We start from the raw sequence: 17,096 nt of genomic DNA on the forward strand, positions 1-17,096 counted from the left end.
GCACCATTATGGTTCTTAACTATCACTCCTGACTAGGGGTATACAATTGATGGGGGGCAGCCAGCATCATATCTGACCTATTGTTAGGGTGCTCTGGATTCTACTTGAAGAGGCAGGGACCCTGAAGCTAAACCTTTTTGTTAATTTAATTTATACTGGATTATTTAGTTGGAAGAGACCAAAACATCTGCCTTCAGCTAATGCGGGAAATCAGTTAGCAGTTCAAGCAATTCTGTATCAGAATAAATATGTAACCCTGAAAGTGCTGTCTTGCTAATACAATGTTAGTTCAGGATAAGTCTCTCAGTGGTTTCTGAGTTAAGCCTCAAAGGATAATAATTATCACCCTTATATTATCTATTGGTTTATCTATTACCTATAAACCTGAAAGGTCTATAGCAGCCTTTGAGACTAACACATGTTATTATACAGTAAAGTATAAGCTTTTGTGAACTGCAGCTCACATCACCAGATGCATGGACGGGCTTAATCAAAATAAAATATATTGGGCCCATTGGGGAAAATTGAAGGGGAAAAGCATGATTATGCAGATGAGAGACAGATTAAAATTGCCTTAGCAACTAACAATGGTAATATGTTAAAGCCACTGTGTTTGTTCAGACATTCTTAGATAACCTAAAACCTGTTTATATATTTAAGCTCCTTTGTCTCTTGCTCAATTATGCTGCAGTAATTTATTTATATCCAAATGGCTATTCTGAGATTGGTAATAGAATGTTTGGAGGTTATGGAAGTTGCATCTTCCTTAACTTGTTTTGTTCTGTTATTTCTTTGTCCTTATTTTGAATCCTGATGTTTTCTTTCCATTAATTCTTTTGTCCAAAGTCTGGTTTGTTTGTCCTACGTGGTATCCAGAGTGGCATTGCTGGTAGGTGACCCATTGCTCATAATGACAAGAAGCAAGTCCTTTGATCTCAGCCCCAAACAAAGGCTAATGCAAACATACAATGTGATTTTTATAAAAGACTTAGCAATGCAGCTTTCTGGCCCAGCCTTGAATTTTGTTTTGAGAAGCTGATCTCTGTTTCCAAGCACATGAAGCAATAGAAAGATAGTGCCTCTTAATGCATCAAAAATATTTTTCTCTTATGGTCTAACACGTGTGGAAATAGGGATTGGACTTTAAGGTCAGCGGTGTAACTTCTAGGCTGATGTAAACTCTATCCTCCTTATCCTCTGTGGAAAATCATCGACTATTGTCCCCAGAAGAGCTTTTGATATTTGATTCCATAGTTTTTCTTCCTCTCTTTTCAGGGCTTGATAAGGCAGCTAGTCCTCTTGCCAGGCTCTGATGCCACTTCAAGGATGTGCACTGGCATGAATATTAATCTAGCAGTGCTGTCCATCCCCCAAATTCTGCAGGATCTGCCTGTGAAACCTGAGGGCAATGAGCTTCTGAAATACCCTTACGGTTAGTAAAATAAAACACAATTTTCAGGTGGTTTGTTCTCCAGCTTGTATTTAAAATTACAAAGTACAAGAATAACAATGTAATTATACCAAGTTGTCGGGAAAGAGCGAAGGTTTTTATTAGTGATAGAAGTTGGTTAATATCTGGAGTAAAGCTCCACTAAAATCACTGTTGCATTCTAAATCAGCTGACAATCTACGTCATCCTTACGGAAAGTACAGCACAGATATTAATAGCAGGTATTCAATAGCAGGTATGATGTTTAAAAATTTAAAAAGAGCCAATACTTGGCTAGTACTTGCATGGGCCACCACTGCGAGAATCCCCTGGCGTAAGCAAGAAAAAGGCAAAGGCAATGGTAAACCACTTTTGCATTTTTTGCCAAGGAAACTACACCACATTAACATTCAGGTGTTCAGTTTGGCTTGAGCACAGCTTTACTTTTATCACAGTGCCTAAATCTCTTTTCCCCAGAACTGTGAGAAAAATTATGGGTGGTAAAAAATACATAATAGCTCATAGCTATTACAGGTGAAAGTGGGGGATCCAGAGTATTTCCAGGTAGAGGCTTAAGTTATTTAGTGTACTAAGACATGGATTGTTCAACCACAGTAATTCAGAACTGACTGAGTTCAAATAGTCTGTTAAGCCAAAGCCTATATGAAGTCAAAACCAGCAAACCACAATAAGGTTTAATGTTTTATGAACAAAGCCTGTGTATTTCCTGCAATGTCATATGCCAGCCTAAAACAGATGCCCTGGTCCTACTGACACATAAATTCATGAAATCCATGGCTGACTTAAATTGAGAAATATTCCCCATCTCTGATCTAGCTGGTTTCTTCCTTTCATTCCTTCTATCCCTCCCATCTGCAGTGCCATATAGCCTGAACTGAACTTCAGAAAATTGACTGCATTGCAGGATTTGTGGAAGGACCATTATTCACTTAAGATCAGAAATTTATATCCTCAGATCACCTTCTCCCTTCATTTCATGTAGCAAATAAGTGCTTTGAGAATCAGAAGAGTACCTGTGGGAGTTCTTAGGATAACATCCAATGTGTTGAACTGCACTCCCAAAACATAACTGTCCAGGAAGACTAGCTGCTATTGCTTATAAAACATTAACATTAAAGCACATCGGATAATGAGACGAGGATTCTCTGTATGTGCGCATAAAGGTATATAGTTGCAAGGAAATCTGAATGAGTATTTGTTGAAAGCCAGAAACCAGAAAGGAAACAAAAGAATTATATGCCTTATCATAATTGCTAAGAACATCAGCTATTGTTTTTCTTGGCATCTCTGATTTAAGACAATTTCTCTTAGTTTTTTGTTCAGCCTTGTTATCATGAGGACTGGCAATCATAAGCAATGCTGGAAAACTGAAAATTAACATTCTAGGCCTATTTTGCACATGTTGTTTTTTCATTATGGAGATAATTTCCAAGCAAGGGAAGATCAATACATCATTATGTGTGAAATGGATGTATTTATTTTGCTTCAAGAACCTGGGTTTGGAAGCCAGTGCTGCTTCTCCAACCTTGTAATTGCAGCAAAACAAACAGGCCAATTCCACATGACAGTGTGCAATTTGTTTTTCTATATGGAACTATTCCCATCTAGAAACTAGTTCACAAAAATTGTATCTGGGAAGTCAGAATGAGTAGGGGTTTCGTTAGAAGAGCACCTGTTGAAATAGGAGTATGCTGAATGAATTTAATAGGACTGGATAGAAGAAAGAAGAGGATCAATGAACTAAAACCCAGATTCATATCGGTTGTGTTTATGATATAATATACATGGTTGACTGCAATTTCTTTTCTGGCTGTGTAGGATATAGCTTGAGTTTAAACAGTATTTTAGGTTAGCTTATGTTTGATTGATTAGCAGTTCTATATGTTGAGAGAACATGACTTTAAAAACTATACTTAGTACAACGTTTATTAACATCATTAGTTCCAAGGGAATTGTAGAATTATGAATGGTAGGTCATCCAAATATTCTCAAAATCAGTTATTTTAACATATATACATCAGAAAGAATTAGATTAGTTATCACTTTGGAGAATTTGAAACCTCCATCTTCTGGTGGGGAAATCTATATGCACTCTTTCCCCCTCTTTCTCCCTCTCCATCCCCCCTCTCTCTGTTATTTTTTAAAAAAAATATACAATTGAATGTTAAACAATTTTTTGCTTACTAAAGCTCAGAAGACCAAAAGATATGTGTTATTGAAGTAGATATTTATTAGAACAACTAGAATAGTTAAAGTAACTGGTTAAATCAGGGAATATAATTGCCAGCAGCAAATAAAGCAGGAGGGGAAAAAAACCATTATCTTAGATCTGTATAGATTCTTAATAATGGTTAGTAGTTGTTAGTTAGTTAGTTAGTAGTAGTAGTAGTAGTAGTTAGTAGAAAAACATGTTGTGTTACCTGTACCAGTAAATATTCTAAAATCAATAGGTCTATCTAACCAATTTCGTTGTATTTAAGTACAATGACAATAAAGATTATACTTATACTTATCTAAACATTGCCAAGTCTAGGTTTGGCCCAATATGCAGATGATCCATAAAAAGGGAATAAAATTTAATTTTAATTTTTTAAAATATATCTCCAGAGCATTTGGAGTTATTTTATTTGTTTGTAGAAATACAGCAAGTGTTCTCTGAAAAATATATTTCTATTTAAATGTGAACAATATTGTGATATATTCTGGTTTTATGGTATGTAGTAGGTAGACCTACACTGATAACATTTCTTACAAAATCAGAAATTTTTTTGATCGGATCACATTTGATTTTTTTTGGTATTCAGAAGCAGACATGAAACTGACTTTGGGTTCCCGCCCTCCTTGCACCAAGACTGAAAGTGGCCAATTCTGGTTAAACATTGTTCAGAAGGGACTACATCTCTGCACCGGGAATGAATGGATTTCCATGCTAGAAGGTGAAATGCTTTTTGGATATTGTTCACCTATGGATGCTTTGAACTTTTAATAATACCAGTTTATGGACTGTAAATATTTTCCTTGAAATCCTAAAACTGAATTCCCTTGTCTGTTATATTATGTAAACTAACATTTCCAATTCCAACAGTAAGCAACATGGAGAAAATTGAAATGAAATTATCCTGCACCCTGAGTAAAATAGAAAAATAGAATCCCCCCCCCATTGAATTAAACTGCTTAGAAATTGCATTAATAAGAAATAAGAAATTCTGCTGAAAATACATTTGCCAAGGAGGAACATAACTAGTTTCAATAAGATTTATACAATGGGCAAGAACCTGCGAGTAGAATGGTTCAAAATATTTATTTTGATTGAGTATTATTATTACACAATTGTATCACAGTGGCCAGTTGTTTTGCCGGATTTGGCATTGGTTACTAGTCGGGGGCCCCCCAGGGCCTAGGACGTCGTAACATATTTTCATAATATGCGTGCAGATCCAAGCAGTGCAGCTTTTTGCATTTGACTGATGGTGATTTTGTCAATTTTTAACTGTTTTAAATGTAATTCCAGTGCTTTTGGAATAGCACCCAGTGTGCCAATTACCACTGGAATTACCACTGCTGGTTTGTGCCATAGTTGTTGAATTTCGATTTTTAAGTCCTGGTATTTTGCGATTTTTTCATGTTCCTTCTCGGCGACCCTGCTATCACCTGGTATCGCGATGTCTATGATTGTGACCTTATTTTTCTCAACCAGTGTGATGTCTCATGTATTATGCGCCAGTATTTTGTCCGTTTGCATACGGAAATCCCACAAGATCTTGCCAATCTGATTCTCGGTGACTTTTTCAGGCTGATGTTCCCACCAGTTTGTTGCTGTTTCAATATTATAATTTTTGCACAAATTCCAATGGATCATTTGTGCTACTGAATTGTGCTGCAACTTATAATCAGTCTGCATGATTTTTTACAGCAGCTGAGTATGTGATCAACAGTTTCATCAGCTTCTTTGCAAAGAGTATTATTATTATTATTATTATTATTATTATTATTATTATTATTAATTAATTAATTAAATTTATAGGCCTCCCAATCCCAAAGGCGGCTTACAGCGAAAGAAGAAAAAAAGAAAAGCAAAATAAAAGAATAGTTTAAAATTCACAACACTCATATGTTCTAATCGGGGCTGGACCTTAACAATAAGGTCAACAACCCCAGGCCTGCTGGAACAGCCAGGTTTTAATGGCTTTTCTGAAGGCCATGAGAGTGGGTAAGGTCCGGACCTCTGAGGGTAGCTGATTCCACAGGGTCAGAGCAACCATAGAGAAGGCTCTCCTCCGGGGGCCCGCCAGCCAACACTGTCTGGCTGACGGCATCCGAAGGAGGCCCACCCCGTGGGATCTCATCGGCCGTTGGGAGGTATGTGGCAGTAGGCGGTCTCGCAGATAGGCTGGTCTTAAGCCATGTAGGGCTTTAAAGGTAATAACCAAGTAAGTTTGAATAAGATAAGACAGGATAAGTGAATGAGTTTGAAAGAGAATTAAAGGCCAAGATACATATATACTGTAGGCACAGTAGAAGAAGAATAAGAGAGGGAAAATATCAGTAATAGTTATTCTGCTGGATCACCATCTCTATAGCATTGCCTTGATAGTGACGATAGATTTCCTTATTCTCTGTCACTTTTTAGTTGAAGAAAGACTGGATTATTTGGAAGAATACCAGAGATTAGCTACAAATTCTGAAACCTTGGGCATTGAGATATTTGTCATCCCTATGGTGGGTCTTTTTGTAGCTACTGCTAATCGCTTCACTCCTCCTGGATCAGCCATTTACAAATGGATTGATGAAAAATTTGTGCCTTACCAAAATCTCCCCACCTACCAAGCTCAGTCCTGGGAATTCTTCACTGTGGGAAAAAAGGTACTATGTAAATTATGTATTCTTTTACTTTAAAAAAATATTTTTTATTTAATTTGAGCAAATCAAAACTGTTGTTGAATAATTTTTCCAAAGCTAGACAAAATAGGACTTGCATTTTCTCCGATGGAAAACAATTGCAACAAATCGGAGCCTTACTTTTTATGGGAAACTTACTGAAGATGTTCAGAATTAATATTCAGAACAGCGTAGTACTCAACTGGTTCAGTAGAAAGAACTGAAAAATAAGCACTTCTAAAGGTTGGTTAGCATAAACAAATCTATGACCTATTCAGAAAACTCCTATTTTTAAAAACCAACTATGAGATTAAATTGAAGAGACCCTGAGCTTTTGGCTAGAAATGAACATCAACGTCTAAAAAAAATATACAGGTGGTTCTCAACTTACTTCCACAATTGAGACCAGAATTTCTTTTGCTAAGCAAGGCAGTTGTTAAGTGAGTCATGCCTGATTTTATGACCTTTTTTGCCAGGGATATTAAGTGAATCATGTAGTTGTTAATTGAATTCAGCTAACCTCATTGACTTTGCTTGTCACTAAATGAATGTTTGGAGAATTACCTATACAAATAAATAAGTTTTTTCTTCTAAGAAAATCAGAATAGAGCTGGAAGGAACTTTGAAGGTCTTCTAGTCCAAGCACCCCCTGTTCAAGCAGGAGACCCTATACCATTTCAGACAAGTGACTGTCCAGTTTCTTCTTAAAAACCTCCAGTGATGAAGCACCTACAACTTCTGAAGGCAAGCTGTTCCACTGGCTAATTATCCTCACTGTTAGGGAGTTTCTCCTTAGTTCCTGGTTGATTCTCTCCTTGATTAGTTTCCATCCATTGTTTCTTGTCCTGCCTATAGATGCTTTGGTAAACAAGTTGACCCATCTTCTTTGTGGCAGTCCCTCAAATACTGGAATACTGCTATCATGTCACACCTAGACCTTCTTTTCTCTAGACTAGCCAAACCCAAATCCTGCAGCCAATCTTCATATGTTTTAGTCTCCATGCCTTTAATGTGTATTCGAGTATCCACTTCTCCAATGTTTGGCAGATGTGTTGGATACACATTCCATCATTTTCATCTTTCAGTAAGGCGAATGTGTCTACAATCCCAATTGGATAGACAAGTTGTAAGAATATTCTAAAACTGCCTCTTTTTGATTGCCTCATTACCTACTTTGGCTTGCCTTACTGCCATCTGTGTTTGTTATTTTATTGCGAGGGACTTTGAGAATATTACCTGACTAGCCTACAATTATTAAAAAGAAAATGAAGCAATAGATGCTGGAAAAATCTGTTCTGCTTAATTTACAAACTATTATTTTGTTGAGTGCGGAGTTTTCATAAAAAGGAATCAGGAAAAAAAAAATGTGGGTGCACCCATTCTGATTTCAGCGAAAATCAAGAACAGGGAGGAACAATCTTTTGGTGGCCAGGACTAAGACATGACATATGGGGGGCAATGTTCCCTCTAAGCTGCGCACCTGCGCGGCCGCACACATAACAAGAAAACATCGCGCATACGTTTCAAACTGCAGCGCAGTGTTTCTTTAAATGTGACTGAAAATATCCCCCCTCACTCCCTTCTCTCTCTGCACCGATCTCTCGCCTTAATCTGGTGATTGGTGAAATCAAGGAAGACTCTGCCTGGAGACCGATGAAGCTGCAGAAGGGAGAATTCCATTGGTTCTATGGGGCTTTGTCGGTTCCTGGGAAAACGTGATTCGCTGGTTGTAGCCTGCATTTCTCTGCACATCTGGGGTTTCTCAGGCATTGCGTCGCCTCAAGCCCCGTTCTGGACTGGGCACTCTTTCTGCGATCCCTTCGCTTCAGGGAGAGAGGAAACCAGCATGGAATTGGACTGCCTGAGCCAAAGGGGTCCACGGGATCTTGAGACTTGATTTTTGAGCATTACCAATCCTTTCCACTCTTTCCTTTCCCTTTCTGTCCTTCTTCTATCTTCCTTTCCTTTTCCTTTTCTTTTTCCTTTCCTTTCTCTTTTTCTTTCCTTTCTCTTTTCTTTTCCTTTTTTCTTTCCTTCTTTTACATTTCCTTTCCTTTTTCCTTTCCTTTCTCTTTTCCATTTTCTTTCTCTTTTCCTTTACTTCTTTTCCATTTCTTTTCCTTTCTCTTTTCTTTTCCTTTCCTTTCTTCTTTCCCATTTCTTTTCCTTTTTCTTTCTCTTTTCATTTCCTTTCTCTTTTCCTTTCCTTTTCCTTTCCTTGTTTCCTTTTCCATTTTTTCTTTTCCCTTCCCTTTCCCTCCCTTCTTCATCCTTTCCTTTCTTCTTTCCCATTTCTTTTCCTTTTCTTCTTTCCCATTTCCTTTCCTTCCCCCTTCCTTCCTTCCTGGGGGTCTGAGGGAGAGGGAGGGGACACTTTTCCTCCTTGCCACCCTCCCCAACATCTGCTCTGATGTCAATTATAGCTAAAAAAAATTCAGGTGCTCAGGCATGAAAATGTGCCGCTCAAACACTATACTTTCCGCACACACTGAAAAAAAAATTAGAGGGAACATTGATGGGGAGGGGTGTGGATCTGGTTTAAATTGGTGGGGATAGGCTATGCATATGGCTGAGCCATATTTCCTGGGTAGTTTTTTGGGTTTTTTTTCTATTTTATAGAAATTTTATTAAATTGTGTATCTTACAGTTCATGAAATAGTTTATGTCTTCACATGTTCCTTCACTCAAAATATATTTGGTTCAGAAACTGTTCCATTTAAATTGTAACTATAAAGGTTACATGCTTATTTCACACCAGTGTACAGATACAGCTGGTCTGTTTCCCTGTTTCTCCAAATACTGTATCTATGATGCTAACAAAGAATTGGAGAATTCATATTCAGAGTTGGCATACTTTGGAGAATCCCTGATTTGATCCAGTTACCCAGTGAATCTTATTGAAATAATGAGTCAACCCCATTCAGATAAAAATGATGTATAGCCTTAAATGCATCTCTTGCTATATTGTTTGCAAGGCAAATTCATATTATGTTAAGAATTAAGTCTACACTTTTTATGCTTGTGATTGTTCTATGCAAAATGAATGTCTAAACTGTTGCCTGTTTGCTTTTCAGCCCTTCCTTGTAGTGGCTAATCTTGATCAAAATCCAAGGGGTCAGGAGTTTTCTATAATTTATAAATGGAACTACAGAAAAGAGAAATTTACTGTGTTCCAGAGGATTGCCACTCACAGTGCTAGGGATTGGGAAGCATTTGTCATTGATGGAGAGATCTTTCTTGCAGTGGCTAATCACAGAAAAGGTATTGAATGATAATGCTTAATCTGCCTATGCAAATTTTCTTTTCTTTTTCATTGACACTTCTTATGATTGGAATTTTGCTATTTTTATTGGCAGAAGATTTGAGCCTTTAAAGTTTATAACTACACGGACAGGCATACCAGTCTGAATGGCTTGTAAAAAACAACCATCTGGCAAACTACATGGACTGTAGGAAATGGACTGGTGTGGTAAATTATAGTCTATACCTGTGAGGGCGAACCTATGGCACACATGCCACAGGTGGCACACAGAACCTTCTCTGCAGGCACGTGAGCCATTGCCCCAGCTCAGCTCCGCTGCGCATGTGCGCACACATCCCTCCAACAAGCTGTTTTTTGTATCTTTGCCGCACATGTGCAGGGTGGCAGGGCAGGGTGCATGACAGGATCACGTGTGCATGCGCAGGAAATGGGGCACATGAGGGGGGTCATATGCACATGTGCAGGGGTAGGACACATGCGGGGGGCATACACACATGTGCAGGGGGGTGGATCACCAAAAAGCCATCACTGGTCTATACTCTTCAGTAAAATGATCTTCATGCTACAGTGGATTGATTCATATTGATAATACTATTATTATTCAGATGATGAAAATGGATGCAAACAATATAACCTTTTTGTTGTTGTTTTAGCAAACATTAAGACTTAATGGACATCCCCTAAACAGTGTAGCAAGTTAGGATTTTACTATATTTATGTATTTCTATCTTAACCAAAGAGCTATTTTGGCACAGTAGTTAAGATTCAGACTACAAATGCTATGGTTTTGCTATGGGTATGAAGCCAGTTGGATGGTCTTGGGCCAGTCATTTTCTCTCAGCATAGGAAGGAGGCAATTGCAAATCACTTCTGAAGACCCTTGCCAAAAAAATATATCAAGACTTGTCTAGGCAGTTTCTGAGAATTGGACACGACTGAATAAAAGGAAACAAAATCCTACTTTATAAAGCAGCATTCAGAAACATGGTGTCTGATTCTGGAGGCAACATATAAATGATTCATACTCATTGACAGCTTTACTCTCCATCAGTTTGTCTAATCTGTTTGGAATAAATTTGTTTGGAGTACAAGCAGAATCCATTGAAACAAAACAGAAATTTTGTTTGTGGAACTATCTGATCTCTGAAATAAGAATGTACTGCCACCAAGTGGTCTGCTGAGATAATATTATCATGTAAAAAAAATTGTAATGTCTTCTAATAAGATTGATGTACTTAGAAATTATATAGCTATGGAAAGTGTTACACTAGAAAAAAAGTATTTCAGTTTTATGAAGTAAGTAAGGATGATATGAAAGTAAAATGTATCATATCATTCAGGTACTAGCTGTTATTCCTATCATTTTTTACAGAAACAAATAAGTTAGGGAAAATAATTATCATCTTTTGCTTAACTGATTTAAAAGTTTTAACTCTAATCCTTGCATGCCACTTTTTCTCTCCCCCCTGTCACTCATGTTTTTTTTCCTTACAAACCACTATATGCTTGGGAGACAAAAAAAGCATTTCCATTTTTAAATTAGCATTTAGTTTACAAAGTTGTCCACAATGGTATTTCTCTTGGAAACACATTGTTCTATATAGATTGAATTAAGAATAGCACTTAGACTTATATACCGATTCACAGTGCTTTTAAAGTCCTATCTAAGCTGTTTACAGAGCCAGCATATTGCTCCCAACAATCTGGGTCCTCAATTTAACAACTTCGGAAAAATGTAAGGCTGAGTCAACCTTGAGCTGGTGAGCATCAAACTGCTGGCAATCGCAGAATTAACCCACAATACTACATTTGAATCACTGCGCGGCTCTTTTTAACATCATGCTCACAAAACTCAGAATTGTCTGGTTCCTTTTTCCCTTCTTCCTTCTTCTGTTTCACCACTGGCTCTGGAGAAGCGATCTAATTGTTCATTTACACATTTAAATTTATGGTTTCTAATTAAGTCACAACTCAGATATCCTTGGCTAATTTAAACCTGTGAGCAAATGGAAGAAAATCTGAAAAATAACTAAAATACATTCTGGCTTTTCATTTAAGAATAAACCATTGTTTTCATTACATGTATCATTATTTTCTTCTTTTTATTTTTCATTTCCAAGTTCTGGATTGACTTTCCTCATCAAATTAATTTCAAAAACTCAAATAAAATGAAGGTAGTAATAAATACCTCTAATATCAGTGGTAGTCTTATGTTTGTGCATTTTCATCTCTTCCTGTTTTACCATGTTTCTATATCACATCCATTCATATTATCCTTTCCTTCCTCTTCTCTAGGTGATAACCACAATATCAATAGTGTCATATATAGATGGAACTCTAGAAGAAGGCTTTTTGAAGCCAATCAAACTATTCCTACCTCAGGAGCCTATGACTGGGAATTTTTCACCATTGGTCCTTATTCCTTTCTGGTGGTAGCCAATACATTCAATGGAACAACAACCAAGATTTATTCTAACATCTACATTTGGCTCAATGGGGGTTTCCAGCTTTTCCAGTCAATCTTGGTAAGATAATGGGAAAACCAGCTTCTTTAAATGCTTAGGCAAAGTTCTGATCAAACCATTAATTTTTTATCCATTGTACATAAATATGCATGATGGGGAATGTGGATTGTACAAATAGAACAAGAGCTCTACCCTTTAGGCTGTTTCTATTTGCTTCTAACAAGTTCTGTTCAATGTCACCTCCATAAGAAATCAGATATTATTCCCCACCTTTGCTCAGCTTTAGATAGGCCATTAAAATATTTTTGTTCTTTAGCTTTTTTATATTCCATTTTTAAAGATTGTTTGTTTACCTATCTATTTTAAAGGTTATTCTGTTCTGTTTTCAAATGATTTTTCTTTCATATGACAATGTTTTAAAACATACTGACTATCAGGGAAGCCCTTTATATATGAATCACAATTCGTAACTACCGTAGTTTAATAAATTAAATGAACGAATAAGTATATCTATAAAAGGACAATTTGGAATCAAATACTGTTGCATACAGAAAACCATGTGATTATAATTCTTTCAGTAAGGATATGTGCACATAGAATGAACTAAGTTTATGTGGGTGAAAAAGTGACTTAAAGGAGCAAGTGTACTTTAATTGCTTGAAAAATTGTCCTGCCACTTTGTCCTCTTCCACTACACTGATCTTCTTAGGTTGATGGCCAGGCTGGTGCTTGTGTGGAAATCTTTTCCTAGTGTCTGGAAGCTGTTGGATGAACAGAACAAGCTAAAAATGAATCAAAGCAAGTTGGAGATAGTCCATCATGATTCTCAGTCAGCTCCAAAAGTGCTGATGAGGGAGGAAGTGCTACTCTTGCGAGAGTAGGTCTGCAACTAAGTTCACTCAAAATGAGTTCACATTTCCTTCTGGGTGGTAGATGCAGACTTGAGACCAGGATGGTCTTTCGTTTGGTATGCCAGCTCTACTTTGTTCTGGAGTGTGAAAAATATGTGATTATAACTCATGTGTATTTAGATTAGTGCAATGCATTCTGTTTGGGGCTGTCTTTGGAACCATTGTGAAATAGCTTACCAGTAGGTCTTGGCCTCTTGAAATATATAACATGTGGATACCGTAGTTCTTGTCAATAAATTTCCAGTACAATTCCAAGTGCTGTTTTGGACCTACTTATATTTCATATTTGCAAAATGATCTGTTCCAGTCTGAAATGATCCATCCTATCTCCCAGGACAGGCTACTGGATGTTTACCACTTCCATGATATGAGGAGGTCTAGGCCACTGTTTCTAGTTATAGTCTCAATGCCATGAAACAACTTCTATTCTTCCAGAGAATCTGTTGTGCTTAATACTTTTTGCCATCATTATTATTTCAGGTATTAAACATTGTGTATTGGATTGGTTAATAAGGTTCTGTCCAATTATTATAACTGCAGTTAGATTTAATTTTTGTAACTACTTCTTGGATTTTAACTGTATTTGTACAGTTGTTTTTATTATAGATTGTCATGAATCTTATTATAAATTGTCATGAATAGAATTAAATGGGAAATTTCAAACAAAATAAATTATCCAGATATGATTCAGATGTGAAGGAGAAAGGCTGGCAAACCACATTTATAATGTTTTTGAAGAAAAATGTATTAATATGTTCATAACATATGATGAATTCACCCTGAATCAAGTTTAATTTAAGTGAAACTATTCTTAACCAGAATTTAGCACCCATTCAAACTTCCCTCATCTCAAAAAAGTTAAATAGAGTCAGCCCCAGTTGGATGGGAGCTTAGGAAATCACAACGTTCTGCACGAGACTGAGAAGCTTTTGAAAAATACCAAAAGGAAAACAATTGCAGTTTATTGTCAAAAAAGCCACAGGCCAAGAAAGAAATGTTTTACCCAGAAGCTAGAAAGAGTTTATATATATATAAACTTGAGCTGAGGTGGTGCAGTGGTTAGGGTGCAGTACGGCAGGCCACTTCATCTGACTGTTATCTGCAGTTCAGCGGTTCTAATCTCACCGGCTCAAGGTTGACTCAGCCTTCCATCCTTCCGAGGTGGGTGAAATGAGGACCCAGACTGTGGGGGCGATATGCTGACTCTGTAAACTGCTTAAAGAGGGCTGAAAGCCCTATGAAGCGGTATATAAGTCTAACTGCTATTGCTATACACACACACACACACACACACATACAAATCTGACATTTTTAATGGTAATCCCCATATTATTTGAAAAATGTTATTATATATTTTACAAATAACATTTTTTTGTTGCTTGCTCCTTATCACAAAATTTAAGTTTATGGGTCAAGTACAACAACAGTTGTTCAATAATAGAAAAACAGCCTGTAGAAAAGACATCTGTTCCCTTTACAGTCAAATAATATGGGGATTACCATTAAAAATGTCAGATTTGTACCAGCTGTTAATTGAAGCTGATAGTTAGTTAGCCTAGTATGCCAGATTGATTTTTGGAGAGAAAGGCAAACCCTCTAGACCTCTCCTCATACTGGGTCAGATTCTAAAGTATGTCCTTCTACAGATGTGACTCACTGAAAATCTCTTTTTCTCCCTCTCTTTTTCCAGACTTTTGGTGCTGCTGACTGGGAAGTCTTTTACATCCAGAACAGAGTATTTCTTGCTGTGGCAAACAGCCATAGTTATGACAGTAGCACTGTACCACCGATCAACACTTTTGCCATTAATTCTTCCATCTATGAGCTTAACATCACAGCACAATTGTTTGAGAAGTTTCAGGACATCCCTACATACAGGTGCTTTTTTTGAGTAGTGCTCAAAACATCAGCATGGGGTTCTTTTAATAGAAAAATAGTTCCAGGAATGTTTACATTTGTTTTCATATTCTAAAAATACATCTAAATATTGTCTTAAATTGGTCTTGCTAGTAGAAATATATAATAGAAACATTAACATCTCCTTTCTTTAAAAAATATTATACTGATTTCAGAAAATTGTGGCACCTGTTGCCTCCCCCCCCCCTACTGGTATTAATATAAATGGAAACAGGGAGTGTTCATCACTGATTCTCTGACTTTTGCAATATTTTCCTATTTGGTTTGTTCATGTCACAGTGCTTTAGACTGGGAATTCTTTTCAGTGGGCGAAGACCGCTTTTTGGTTGTTGCAAATTCCTATGATGGTGTGACCTTCTCTGTAAACAGTATTATTTACAGGTAAGTAATAAAGAGAAAATGCCTCCGTTTTGTCATTTGCACATATTGGAACCTTTAAAAAGGACAAAAAAATTAGAAATGATTGAATCCATATTATTATGTTAATCTGTATACAAAGAAAGGCTATACTGAAAATTATTGTTCTGTCACCCTCTATTCTTGATGCTAAATACCAAATATCCAGATTAAAACAACTATGGTAGGTTATTGGAACAGATTTGGTGTTTAGCTGTTCCTGAAACTTTTTCTTTTTTCACTTTTTAAAAATAAGTGTCACATTTGACGCTCTCCATTCTGTTTCTGTGTACACATACGCACATTATGTTGGCTTCTGCAACAGATTTTAGGTGGGAAGATGGGTGCTGCAACTGATGGGTGTTGCACATGTAGTTCAGTGCAGGTCTGTCTTCCAGATTATCAATGTGCAGTAGAATCCATATCAGAAAACCAACACTTACTTTGGTTAAACCAACTCTTCAAGGGAAGGAAGAGAAGGAAAAAATCCCCACATTGGGCTGACCCACACTGCCTATGTGCCCCTTTAAATCCTCTGCTACAGTGGTTTTCAATCTTCCCAATGCCGCAACTCTTTAATACAATTCCTCATGTTGTGGTGATCCCCAACCATAAAATTTGTGGTTCCTAAGACCATTGAAAATATGTGTTTTCCAATGATCTTAGGCGACTCCTGTGAAACAGTCGTTCAACCCCCAAAGGGGTCCCGACCTACAGGTTGAGAACCACTGCTCTACTAGGAATTGAAGCCCATAGAATAACAGCTGGTTTGAATCTCACAGAATAACAGCTGGTTATCTAAGTCTGATGAGCTCAGTCTAAGGAAATTTGGTTTAAGTAATTCCATATTTGAATTATTTGTATGATAATAAAACTATCTTGAATGAATAATACAGTGCTAGTAGATATGCTAAAAATCTACTGTATATCAGGAATAGTCATTATGTTAGACCAGGGGTGTTCAAACGCATGGTCTGTGGGCCTGATGTGTCACACACTGACCACACTCAGCTCCATTTTAGCAAAAGAGGGGGGGAATTATGATATGTCACGTGATGACATATCATACTTGTACTTGAGAGACTGCCTCCTGCCGATTACCTCCCTTCGACCTATTAGATCGCACAGATTAGGCCTCCTCCGAGCTCCATCCGCCAGTCAGGGCCGACTGGCGACTACGCGGAGGAGAGCCTTCTCGGTAGCAGCTCCGACCCTTTGGAACAATCTCCCCATGGAGATTCGCACCCTCACCACCGTCCAGACCTTCCGCACAGCCCTTAAGATCTGGCTATCCCGTCAGGCCTGGGGATAAGATTCTAATTCGCCCCCACCCGAATGTTGAATGAAAGTTGTGTTTTATTGCTTTATTTTTTTTCTCATTCACGTATTGTCTTATGTTTTGTCTTACACTCCCCCTCCCATGAATTGTAAGCCGCCCTGAGTCCCCTCAGGGAAAAGGGCGGCCTATAAATTACAAATAAAATCTAAAAAAATCTAAAATAACAACCTGACGCTGCAAGTTTGATACCCCTGTTCTAGACATTTTGGGCAGTCAGCTGCAATCAGTACAGCCCAAACCCAGAGCACCATCAGTATTGTAGTCATAATAATGTGGAAAACACCAAGTTGCCTATTTGTGATCTATTACATATTAGAAGTCAGATTTTTAGAATATATCCTAAAGTTCCTAGCCACCTGGGTATTGGACCATTTTTTCCAGAATTTGGGAACTGAGTACATCTCAGTACATCTGGGGAATGCCAGGTTGTGGAAACTGATTTGTAGGTTATCTGAGTTTACATGAAAGGAATGTTTCT

The 17,096-nt window shown here is 37.4% G+C and overlaps 1 protein-coding gene across 1 annotated transcript in view; it reads left to right on the forward strand.

Moving 5' to 3' along the window:
• The window catches only part of TSPEAR (thrombospondin type laminin G domain and EAR repeats), a 28,759-nt gene that overhangs the window by 11,407 nt on the left and 256 nt on the right, over window positions 1–17,096 (forward strand). The window contains exons 5-11 of the mRNA XM_032225653.1: window positions 1,276–1,432; window positions 4,255–4,386; window positions 6,081–6,313; window positions 9,403–9,589; window positions 11,886–12,115; window positions 14,657–14,844; window positions 15,163–15,264. Of these exons, the coding sequence (XP_032081544.1) occupies window positions 1,276–1,432; window positions 4,255–4,386; window positions 6,081–6,313; window positions 9,403–9,589; window positions 11,886–12,115; window positions 14,657–14,844; window positions 15,163–15,264 (1,229 nt within the window). The remainder of the gene's footprint in view (window positions 1–1,275; window positions 1,433–4,254; window positions 4,387–6,080; window positions 6,314–9,402; window positions 9,590–11,885; window positions 12,116–14,656; window positions 14,845–15,162; window positions 15,265–17,096) is intronic.

The sequence above is a fragment of the Thamnophis elegans genome, chromosome 10 (assembly GCF_009769535.1).
Source record: "Thamnophis elegans isolate rThaEle1 chromosome 10, rThaEle1.pri, whole genome shotgun sequence".
Lineage (NCBI taxonomy): Eukaryota > Metazoa > Chordata > Lepidosauria > Squamata > Colubridae > Thamnophis > Thamnophis elegans.